This window comes from Motacilla alba, chromosome 2 (genome assembly GCF_015832195.1).
Source record: "Motacilla alba alba isolate MOTALB_02 chromosome 2, Motacilla_alba_V1.0_pri, whole genome shotgun sequence".
NCBI lineage: Eukaryota > Metazoa > Chordata > Aves > Passeriformes > Motacillidae > Motacilla > Motacilla alba.
Window position 1 is genome coordinate 81,184,410 of NC_052017.1, and position 12,728 is coordinate 81,197,137.

At 35.4% G+C, this 12,728-nt stretch overlaps 1 protein-coding gene across 7 annotated transcripts in view; it reads right to left on the bottom strand.

The window, feature by feature from the left end:
- Nucleotides 1-1,915: 1,915 nt before the first annotated feature.
- MTRR (5-methyltetrahydrofolate-homocysteine methyltransferase reductase) overlaps nucleotides 1,916-12,728 on the bottom strand; it is a 28,606-nt gene continuing 17,793 nt past the window's right edge. For all 7 annotated transcript variants that reach the window (XM_038130103.1, XM_038130102.1, XM_038130104.1 and 4 more), the window contains 8 exons: nucleotides 11,994-12,082; nucleotides 10,126-10,306; nucleotides 8,752-8,794; nucleotides 8,133-8,319; nucleotides 5,712-5,830; nucleotides 4,151-4,243; nucleotides 3,884-4,063; nucleotides 1,916-2,934 (listed from right to left, as the gene is read on the bottom strand). In XM_038130103.1, coding sequence (XP_037986031.1) covers nucleotides 2,790-2,934; nucleotides 3,884-4,063; nucleotides 4,151-4,243; nucleotides 5,712-5,830; nucleotides 8,133-8,319; nucleotides 8,752-8,794; nucleotides 10,126-10,306; nucleotides 11,994-12,082 — 1,037 coding nt within the window. In that variant the 3' untranslated portion in view covers nucleotides 1,916-2,789. The remainder of the gene's footprint in view (nucleotides 2,935-3,883; nucleotides 4,064-4,150; nucleotides 4,244-5,711; nucleotides 5,831-8,132; nucleotides 8,320-8,751; nucleotides 8,795-10,125; nucleotides 10,307-11,993; nucleotides 12,083-12,728) is intronic.

Consider the following 12,728-nt stretch of genomic DNA (forward strand, 5'->3'; position numbering starts at 1 on the left):
AGCAGCAAACTGAAAAAATTTGGCATGACCTTAATAACTTGATAAGTCAATGCTCTTTTAAAAACTGTAGTTTAAAAGAGAAATTTCCACATTGATCCTGTTTCACAAATTCAGAATAGCATTTAAAAAAACTACTGAGAAAATAGGCCATAAGCACTGCTCTGGGACAGCAGCTTTAGCACAACCACTAGTCCTTGTTAGCAGCATAAAAATTGCAAACCTCCTAAATGTAACTGCATACAATCTTTACTATTTCTTTTAAATAACAAAGGTATTCTGTTACAAATTCTGTAATTTTGAGGAAAAGCAGATAGGTGTAATTTCTCTAATAGAAGAAAATTAAAAGATGTTAAAAAAATTACCCTCCTTAAGTTTAGAAAATATAGTAAAACCCACCCTGTATGCTTTTCTAAAAGAAGCGCTGGGTCATAAATCAGCCTTATCCAATTACAGAGAAAAACAATACAATTAAGAAAAACACAGCTTTTACTGCAAGCCTTTTCCATCTCCATGATCCCTGGATATCAGAAATCCTCCTCGTTCAATGTTGCTGAAAGAAATTTCCTCCTCAGGTAACACACAGTGATGTTTGCTGGAGTTATTTGAGCTTTGGGCTTTGCACCATGCAGTTATAAATTCAGTAATAACCTGCAACAATTTTTTGTGGTTCTAAGATATTGTAATAAAGCTCACATGCTTAACTAAGGATTTACCATTAAATCATCCACACGTTTTAATTTTGCTGAGGATGGATAAAGGAGAGGAGAAATGCCCGAACACCAACTGTGTATCTGTCAAATGCAACATACACAATAAGGAAAGGACACTCAGCTGTCAGGATCCCAAAGGGTGCCATGCAGTGACCTGCAGTATTACCAAAATGGTCACTGCAACTTCTGGATTGTGGGATGTAAGTCTGAAAATACCTGTAAGAGATATGGGGAAAGCTGAAGCTAGCAGTCAGGAAATCATTGCTTTTCTTGTAATCTGCAAGCACTTTCAAGTGGAACAGAAAACCCTAAGCTGAGAATGCACACGATATAGTAAGTGCTTCTTCCAAACAAGCCCCAGCCAAAGAAGGTGGTTACGATTTCTTTATTATTCTAAAACTAGTAGATTTTTCATTAATAGTTTTCAAAAATATGTAAAGCTGATTCGCTGATGCAAAATGTTGACATTCGCATTGAGCTCATCATTTCCATGAGTTTAAAATTGGAGTACTTTTGAAAAAGAAGCACTTCTGTTCTTTTTTATGTGCTAAAGATTAAAAAACGCAGCTTGCAATTACTATAAGTAAGTTAAATTTAATTACTAAATAAGAAAAAATATATTTAATTACTAAATTACTATAATCCACCCCTCTCTATGGAGTTTTTTCTGTAGAGATTACATGACAGAGACTGATATAACCACTCTGCTGAAGAACTCCAGCACAAAATTTTAGTTGGTATCTTCCAAGGTTACTTAAATAACCATTGCACAGGTTAAATTATAACCTTATTTCCAGGAACTTTACTAGAATGTTCCTTCTTTAAACATATGATTTTATTCTAACTGATCATCCTAATTTTCCCATCTTTTAAAAAAAATTTACCTACCAGTTAATTAATAATCACTAGAAAACAACAAAAGTTGCAGCAAGTGATGTGGTTCTGATTATGCGTAAGTCAAAACAAAACAATTCCCCCCAGGAAATAAATAATGATTTGTCTAAAACATTCACTCACACTTTGTGTTTATTTTTTAAGGTCTAAGCATGACTTGGAATTGAGGAGACAACATGGATGTTTAGAAGTCAGAAAAAGCACAGGGAAGAGAGCAGGGCTCTGAAGAAAAGCATGAATGACTTACTTTTACTTTTCCACCTATTTGTCCTCCAAATGTCCCTTGTTAGAAAGACAACCAGACACTTCAGTAATTTGCTTTCAGCCACTTTATTTTACAGTGGGTGGACATATGTAAGGGCAACTACTTTCAAAATACCGTATTTTCTGTGTCTTCAGCTTCAGAAGATTAATTTAGCAATCTCAGAAAGTATTTACCAAGCAATATTATTCCATCAACCAAATTCAATACAACTGGTGAGTTTGCTCATAAATTAAACCACAAACATTTCAGAGATGGGAATGAAAACAATTTCAAAAGAACTATTCAGGAAGATCTAATAAGCATTAAAATGGTGCGCTGCAAATTTTGAGACACGATGTAATGATGTGATGGAAAAGCTAATTATTTAAAGAGAACTTTGGAGTAGAAATTTTTCAGTACCCTTTCAGTGGAACATCGTGGACATTCATTCCTTTTTGGCAGTTACTGTCATTGTGCAAGAAGAAAAAATGCAAGCAGTCTCAGGAAGTATCTAGGAAGTGTTCAAGTAAATCTTGGCAAGTCAGTAATGTATTTCATGATGCACAGATCAGTGTGTAACATATTTACTCTGTAGCTTCTTTATGTATATATTACAGGAAAAGATACATGATGTAATGTCAACATACAATTATGTTTGTACAAGTGCAGAAGTTTTTAGTTTATACAGCAAACCAATCTTAAGATGAGAAATCAAGGCACTGAGACAGTCCATTATGAAACATCTCTAAAAACCCATACACTTCAAAGGCCAGCCTGGTTTGTTGCCATTTAAAAGGTTTCATGTTAGTGTTGGAAAGGTCAATAGAGAAAGTTAACCTTTGTGCGACTACTGACAGAACTTTTGGCAGTAACTTTTAGTCAAAAACATATGTGTAAAAGGAAGTATTTTGTATTACAAAGATATAGGAAAAGCTCAACATTTAGCTCCAAACATCCTGCAAATATCGTTTTGCTTCTCGAAGCATAGCCAGGATCTTCATTGCTTCCAATTTGTCAGCTTCCATTTCCATGCTTAAAATGTCTACTACAGCATCACTTACATCATCAGCCATGTGCTTCTTATCTCTGAAAAATAAAAAATAGAGGAGGAAAAGCGTGATAGTGCATTTTTCCATTTATCAATAGCTTCAGAGGCAGGACAATAGAGGAAAGACTCATTTAAAAAATCCCAAACAAAAATATAGCTTTTATATTGTACAGCATGATTCTCAGAGTTTTCCTGTAGCTGAGCATTGACATTAAGTACGATTTCTCTCAATCAAACACTACATAGTTTCCAGCATGCTGTAATTCATAAGTAAAAAACCGTGCAATCTTAGTTGAGCTGGCAGAGAATAACTGGTTTCTTTAAGGGAGAACTGGACCTGCTGAATGAGTTTTGATTCCTATATCACTACACAGTTCCAATACTGAAGGGAAAAAACCCCCAAAAATTAGTACCAAACCCCTCACTGGTTAAAGATGCTATTTTCAATACAAATAGCTGACATTTATACCTGCAGGAGAACACATTAACATTGGCCCTTTATTCAAAGAGTTTGTCCATTTATCAACAAACTTTCTAAAAATCTTGAACCTCCAGGTAAGTTAGCATCCACAAACAAAACCTCCCACTGTAAAATTTATTACGATGGCAGAGCTTTAGCATTCTGGAGCACCTAAATCTGGAACACAGAAGACTGCTATTGTTTCACAGATGAGCAGTTTCTCATCACATCTATTCACATATATAATTTTCTAAAGAGAAATCTATTGGCTTGAAATCTCCTATAATTTAATTTAATACTGAACAAAAAAAGGAAAATAAATAATAAGCAACTAAAACAATCAGTGGAACTGTGTGGTTACAAGCTGTATTTCAAGATTATATTGGAAAACAGTGGACACAAGGATGACAATCTAGCTCTCCAGGAAGGCTCTTACAGCATCATATTGGTCCTTTCTTTCAAAGTCTTTCCAAAACCTCAAACTTCTGCTACTCACTTTGTGAACGGTCCATTTCCACTCTACTCACCCACATATATAGAAGTAACCTCTCTCCTTCAGCAGAACTCTGGCAACTTCTTTAGCACAAAGCCTAAGGACATCTTGCACATATTTAGGTGGGGCGACTTCCGCAGTTGAAGAGTCTCTTGAGAAACACACCTTAAGATGAGTTAAGGTTCCATTCTTAAGAAAACATTGGAGCTCATCTCTGAAAGGTAATAAAAACCTGTTAGCAATGGCTCAGAGATGAGCATTCCCTCATGAATACAAAATGGATGTTAAACAGTGAACTTGCTTGAACAAATAGTCTCGATCCTGATGCCGACAACCAAAAAACAGCCATGTTTCTCCAAATTCCCAGTCTGTATGCTGTTCTCTGAGCTTTTGCCTAAAGAAAAAAAAAAACAATCATTTTTTATCAAGTGCAGAATCTGAAACATATATAAACTAATTTTCATTTTAAGTAATATTTTAGAAAACCTCTGGAGTGGCAGAAACATAAAATGATTTAGTTAAATCAAAGTCAAACCCTCATTTGATTTTCTTGACTACTCACTTTCAGACCAGCTCAAGATCAATCTACTTTAATTTTTTTTTTGCCACAGTTTCATATTGGAATAGTCAAGACTGACACATCCAAACATTTCACAAAATAATCCTGACTGCTGAATAAGGTAATTACTACCTTTTATCCTTCATTGGAAACTATGTAAAACCACCTGGGAAAACTCAGCAGTTTTAGAAAGCTCTCCATTTAGCTGTAGAGACCTGCTAGATATTATGAATAACAATTTATTAACTACCACATAATCAGAAAAATGGTTTCATTTTCTTGAAATAATGCTAGAAATATTATTTTTAAAGTGTTTTAGCTGCCATTCTCTAGTTACATCGAGAGACAGATATTTCCTTTATACTTTAAAATAAAATGCAAAATATTTTTGAGAGGTAAAGGTATATTTGAGAATCAAAATCAAGGAGTACACAATGATTTGGCCAAAAGCAAAGCATGGAGTTAGAAACATCATGACAAAATTTCACTTTTCTCTCAAATAAAATGTTTTGAAAATTGCTATAGGACCCAAGAAACTCCATTACCTTGCTGGAACTAATGAGTCACATTGAAATATGTGTTGGTCACCTTTAAAACTTAAAACCATTCCCACCCAAATACTTCACTCCTCCTGTTCTTCTTTTCCTCAGAATGATTAAGATTTTACATATTCTTGGTGATGCGCTGTCACTTTTTGAACAAACATCTCTTTGCCTTGCAAAATTACACTGCTGTAGCTGGAGAGGGAAAATAAGAGATCCACCTTCCCTCACACACAAACTCCCAAACACCAAGAGTACTGCTGAGTCGAAGGTTCTGATGCCAAGCTCCTTAATTTAAAACAGCAAAATGTAAACTAAACAGAAATAAGAGAATATGGGAAAAAACTTGACATTCACCATGCCTTTTAATATAGATGCCATTTTTCAAGGAAGTGGATTGAATAACAAACTTAAGCCAATCAACACATTAGAAAAAACTATCATACTCTTACAGGCCTTCCACCAGCAACACAAAAAGAACAAGGATTTAATTTCTTATTAATACGTCTGCAATTCACCCAACTTCTCATATATCTACTATGGATAGTAAATACAGCCAGATGAAAATGTAAGCTTTACTACTTTGAAAAACAAATAAATACACAAAAAATGCTTGTTTAAGATTATTAAGACTGCTTATAATCAGCATACCACCACTACAAAAAGGAAAAAACAATTATCTGCATTTATACTCAAACCTTCTGGCTGAATTTCTCCTCAATATAAAAAGGCTGCTCTCCAGATAACAACTTGGTACATACCTATGTTGTAGGAAACCAATAAATGGTGCAATTCCTGTTCCTGGACCAACCATAATGAATGGCACAGATGGGTCTGCAGGTAAGTGGAAAGCATTGTTTGGACGAGGAAAAATAGAGATCTAAAATAAAATAAGGTAAAATATAATTGAAAGGTATTCTTAAGCAGTAAAAACACCATGACATTTTTAGAACCTTTAGGATATTTACACAGCATATGTACCCACACATCCTTCCAAATCCTGAGCTTCAGAGTTCATCTTTAATGCCACACAGACATTTAGAATAAAACCTCACAGAAGTCTCTGGAGAAAAACAAAAACAAAACAAAACAAGAAAACCACACCATATTTACAAACCTATTTATCCATCTGGAGGAAAACTGGGATAAACCACACAGACATGAGTTGCTGAATATGAAAATTGATTGCACCAGAAATTTGGGGAATGATGTTACAGAAAGCACAGAAAGTTTGCTGTTGGCATTCAAAGGGAAGTAAAGCTAGTTTATTGCTATCAAAGGCAACTCAACCTTTTTTCACATTGTGGGAGGTCAGGATTTGTTTATAGTGAATTGAAGCCTACTGGTAAAGAGCCTGCTTTCTTAATTTTCATGAAAGTTTGACATGATTTCCAAAAGTGCATATGGGTGAGGGGAGGCACATAACAGCACAAAGATCTTGGAAAATGTTTTCTATAATCCCAGTAATAAACAGTAACTCTAATTTTCATATCTGTGTCAGAAAGGAAGTCATATTTTCATATGAGCTCCATACCTATCCTCCGAGACACGGCCAACAAAATCTATAGAAAACAAGAGATTACTATTTTTAATTCCAAGAGATTATTCAAGACTCAGCAGCAGCCATAGCAGAGCTTCATATATTAAAGTCATAAGCAAATATCTAATTTGTTTTGCACATTAATTATGAAAGGATTTAAATTTACTTTCAAGTTTAACGAAGGAGAAAAGCACTAGACCAAGTTATTTAAACTTTGTTGTGTAAATCTGAATGGTTTAGCACTGCTAATTTTTTTATACTTTAATTCACTACAGATATAACAATGTTAAAGAACATTATTTTCCTACTTTCATGATGATAAAAAAATAGAATAATTCTTGCTGATAAAAAAATAGAATAATTCTTGCTGGTGGGGAATGATACTATGCACTTCACATCACACTTGAGTTAGGAGGATATTTACCCTATTAATGATTCCAAACTGGTCATTCTTTCAAAACAGACTGCAAATGGTAAACACATTTATACTGTAAAGTGTATTCAATTAATCTAATATATTTTTGCATAAGATCACACTCATCTGTTTTGTGTGCTTATCCCATATATTTCTGCAATCTATGTACATTGCTGCTCATTTATCTATGCTGAATTCTAGCTTGTGCAGTAGATAAAATAGTTTCTAAACTTTACCCGGACTCATTTTGTAATAATCTTTTTTTTCCATTTTATCCACCTCTTTTTCTTGTTTGATCTTTAATTAATTTTAAATCAATTATATTTTAAATAAAGAGCAGACGTGAACACTGGAATAAGATATATGATGCACATATTAATCTTTGGATTAGTTTTAAAAAATGAAGATAACTTGTATGGTGTTTTTCCCCATGTCTGACTGACACCTTGAATTATTGGCACAGTTTTCTTTCCACCAAATTCCATTCTTGTTTCCATTTTTCATAATCAAATATAGATTAGGCTGCCAGTAGTTCTTTTAGAGAAAAGATATGTATATCACACAGATCAATTATATAGTAGAATTCCTATTTTTTAATAATTAGCTTAGACCTAGTGACTTTGAGATCGATTAATTACACAGAATCTCTGCCACAAAATAAATGAGGGGAAAAAAAAATAAAGAAGTACCTTCTCCCTGTAATATCAACTGTGCCAAACAATCACTGATACATGTCAGAAAAAAACCACAGAGGACTGTCCCCTGCATCACATTCAATAACTTGGCCTTTGCAAACTCTGGAAGACCTGACAAGAAGTGTGAGTTTTACAGTTTCTCCCCTATTATCTGCCACAGCTTTCTGGAAACGACCAAGTGCCTCTCTCTTGTGATGCAAACAGTCACAACCATTTAATTACTCAGTGGTAGTTTAGTCCAAGAAAACATCCTTCAAGACACACTTGGAGCTACAGAGGGGTGGAAAACAACTCTGGCCTTTCAGCAATGGGAAATTTCACAATTTAGGTATGCATAGATAAGTAAAATTTAACTTTAGTGTTTAGGCATCAAGTTCTGGACATGTTATACAGAAGTAGGGTAGAACTGCAAAATTAAGGTGTATGCTGCCAAACCACATGCACTACATCACAGCAGAGAACAAAGAAACCTGCAGTTGTTTCAGACATGCATAGATTTAACAGTTAATGACTTAAGAGCTAATATTCATACCTTTTCAGTTGAAGTGCTTTCTCCTTTTGTACCCAGAGAGTTGTTACTGGAGTGCAGTAGAGGTGCAACTAACTCAGCAAGCCACCCTGTACATACTCCTTTCCGTGAGACTGGTCTAGAGGGACCGGCAGGGAACTCCACAACATTAAACACAAAGCACAGCCTTCCTGGCTGATACAAGTTTGAACTGCAAAGACAAAAATATTGAAAACCAACCTAAAACCTGAGAGACAGCTGTACAATCTCACAGCGGGTCCATTTGCAGCCCAACCCATTTCAATTGAATCAAGATTCTCAGTGTTCAGCTAATTGCATAATATTTATATTTACTTAAAAATTGTCTTAAGGCTGGACTCAAAGGCCAGTATTTACAGAAGGGAATCTGAGTTCATACCAGATTTACCTGTGTGTGAGCTTGCTCTTGAGAGCTTTACCAAAGTCTTGCCACACACTCAAAACAATGTTCTTTGAAATAGTCAATGTTTTTTGCAATAGGGTCACAACTATGTTTTCTCCTTCACTCCTCTCCTTCTTCCTCAGATTCTAAACTACACAAACATATTTGAGAAAAACCCCATACCTACATAACTAAGAAGATACAATTTGAATATTTCATTACCTTGAGACAGAGTAGGATCTGGCTTGTAATTTAGGAAGATGTTCTGAGGAAGAGGAAAAAAAAAAGTATCATTTATTTGATTCACCCTAATGAAGATATCCTATAATGAGTGTTTACACTACAACAGATTACAAGGTATTTTAATTTAACTGTAATTTTATTCTAGCAACATTCAGTGTTTCTGGTTCAGAAACAAGCAATTAAGACCTGAACTCTATTTTGAATGGGTTTTAGACTTTGTGGAACATCAATTAGAGATCCTATACAATGAGACCCTATTTATGGGGCTCTTAGTCAAGTAAAAGTGACTGTAAGGTGTACAGAAGAGTTGGCAGTTGCTTCACCTCAGGTCAGGTGAAGCTTGAAATTTAATTTTCCCCACCTTTTTTCTATGAGCTCAAAAGCTCTCACAATAGAGATTGCTGTATTGAATGTTTCCTATCTATATACAATGTCCTAGCAGCAGATGTGCCAGCTCAGTTTCAAACCACTGATAACCTATGCAAAGTTTTGAAATCTCAGCTGAAAAAAACAAGAAGCAGGAGTTCACAGGGTATTTTTTGAACAAGCAACCCCCTATATATATCACATTTATGTCTATCTATGTATGACATAAGCACAACTCCTCTTTTTGTCAATACATGCACGCCCTGACATATTTTAAAGGTGCTCTACATAAGATAGTTGCTAGGTGGAGTTAAGAAAAGGTAGTGCAGTGAAATTACTTAAACAAGACACTAAACACTTTCAGCAATTTTGGGTAAAGGTGGACAAAACGGCTGCAAGAACACAGAAAGCAATTTCTTTGACTCATATTATGAAACATATTAAGAAATTCTGGATTTTATTTTGAAAAATAACTGCCAGGAATTTCAGATGTATTTGACATGGTTATAGTGTAGTCCCATCCTTTCAGGATTTTATATCAGGAACCCTGTAAGTGTGTTAGACATAGCATAAATACAGATATACTGGGAAGACCATTCTGTTTTAACAGGTGAAAGTGCAAGAAAAGACCATGTAGGCAGAGAAATTAGGAATTGTAAAAATATGTCTTTTTTAATTGTAAGCAATCGATGAACTGATTCATAAAGACCCTAATCCTGCAAGCACCTTACGCTTACTTTTTATGCACAGGAGTAATGCAGAGTCAAAGCATTGGTATGAACCTAAATGTTTGCAGAAAGAAAGCCAAAGACTATGAACTGTAGTACAGAGCTTTGTTCCCCAACAAGAGTTTCAGCTTGATCACTATAGAAACTATATTCCTAAAGCAGTTATCTGAACAGTTACTCCCCTTTCTTGGGAAATTGAACATTTGGCCTGATGCATTTTCAGAAACCAAATCTAATTAAATCTAAATCAGTCTTTTACCAATTAACAGGCTAAGTGAAGGCTTGCAGCTTGGAAAAGCATGAAGTAAATCCAGGAGGCAAACATTAGAATCTCTAATAAAGTGAGTATAATCAGAGGCTCCTTGTCTGCTGCAAAGCTCTTGAAGCCTCCGTTTTTCTCCCGCATCACTGGTACATTCTACAAGAGCTCGCAAAAATGCCTGTAGGGAAGAAAGGAAAGAGTGAAGGGTAAAAAACTTGTCCATTTGGGAAAATGATCACAAAACTGGGAAAAACTTGGGTTGCTTGGGGACAGGAATTAGATTAATGGATAATACACTTTGTTTATAAATTTTTTTTGATTGCTCTTCTAATGTCTACGACAAGTTGGCACATCAGAAAATCCTACTTAGTCTGAGCAAGGAAGAGACCAAAAAACAGGCACAAGCCATTTCCCTCCAAAATTCCAGATTTTTGAAAGGTGTTCTTATTGCCCCTATTTACACTTTAGTTAGGCAAATCCATAACACAACTCAAGACAAAACACCATTTGCTAGGATACAGATGCCAGGAAAGAGTAACAAAAATCTTAGAAGAGGTATGACTATAAATAAAGTATGGTATTAAATGGGTCATGTTAATGTTGTTGTGATGTTTTATTCTATACTTCATGCCTACACACTGGTAGTGTAAACTTTTCTTAGAGGAAAGTTAAATTGAGCATTGTAATATGAAGTGAAAATCAGATGTAAATAGTTACAAGGGGTTTTTTTTTCAAAAAAGAAAGATGGAAATAGACACAGTACATAAAAGAAAAATGATAGAAAACACCAAATGCAATCAGATGACATTCTACACAAAGGAATACTTGGAAAATAATGTGTGCTCAACCACAGAGCTTCCAGACAATAGTTTTGAGTATGAAGTCACATAAAGCACATTTTAGGCTGAAGACTTAATACAGCAGACAGGTTATAAAAACTGGCTTCAGTGATATTCCCCAGCCAGTACTCTCTGCCTACTCTTATTGCTGAGACAAATTTTCAAAAATATTAAATGCAGTTTTGAAAAGGTTGGAACAACAGGAATATTCTCTTCTGCTGCAAAATCCACTAAATTGAGTAAAAAGATCCTCCCAAAAACTGATTTCCCTCAGAGACCTGACCACACAATCATTTAGCTTCATCTTTCATATAAAGTTATCTTTAAAATATGTTTTGACAATACCAGATATACACATGCATTTTCAGTTAGAAGCTTTAATTTTTTTACATGCACAAAATGAAAGGAAAGTAATACATACAAGTTGTGAGAACAAATACTAAAAAAGCAAAAATCTTCCTTTGAATTCTGCTATGTTACTGAAATGTTAAAAAAAAGCTTTAAAATTTCACAGATTTTACAAAATACTGTGAGTTGGAAGAGGCCCACAAAGATCATCAACTCCAGCTCTTAAGTGAATGGCCCACACAGGGTTACTAGCACCATGCTCTGACTAACTGAGCTATTGTAAAGGACACTGTGGTACATTTGCATAGAGCAACATGTGTATTTTAGCAACACAACTTGACAGATGTGGCTCCGTCTGATTACAAAAACTGTTTACTTTAAAATTACTATGGGGATAGGTTCAGTCAGTCTTCCCAGTTATCTGGCACAAAGTCATCCAATACTTTTCTACTTACTTCCAACTAGTCATGAATCAAGATACTGCAGAACAGGAATGTCTGCCAGATAAACTACCAGAAATGGCTTTTCTCAGAGTAAAGTACAAACAGTAGCATACAAACTGACAATCCTTATTCACTAAGAGATACCATAACTACACACAAAGCAAGGACAGATCTGTAGGAGACCATATAGCATAGAATTACTGATTTCTCTTTAGAAGAAAAAACACATAAACACCTTTTTGGGAACTGCTCTTATTTCCAAACACCAGGTTAGAATGAATTTGAGAGTGCTTCTTTCAGGGATGTGTTGTGGACGAGATGCTCCTAGTTCAGCGGGAGAAAAGAAAACAAAAACAAAGTAAAACGTGCATTAATATACAAAAGTGGAATCACACATCTCATACTTAATGGACAACTTGTCCAGCCCTCAAAGGTGCAGGGAATCTCATGGTGAGAACTGATTTACCTATAAACCAGAACAACAAAGAGCCCTACACCACCCTGTGGAAATAAAGGCATAACTCAGCAGCACCATTAAGACCCCAACTGCAGCACAAGAAAGGAGTAATTCACACAGGTCCAGCCAGCAGTACACAGGCATGCTCTGAACTGAAGCCACTCCTTCTGAAGTACGACATCATAAGACTCAGCAGAACACATCCATAGACCTACAAGTCCATTAAAAGGCACCTTGCAACAGCACTAAAGCTTGTCCTTGAGGAGTGCAAGGTTCTCTTAGGATGTAAAACAGATTGACATGCAGTGTTGTGCGAGGAGATTTTACTTTCAAGTGAGGGATTGTAAGGTTATGTGATTAAAGCCTTATCTCCACAAACATGAAGGAGCACAGAGTAAGAATGAGGTGGATGAATGCCAATGCCAGGCTGCAGCTCCCAGTCAAGAGCTCATCTACTCATCTACAGTAACACCAGCAGCATTCTTATGCATCCCCTTTTTTAACACATCACTG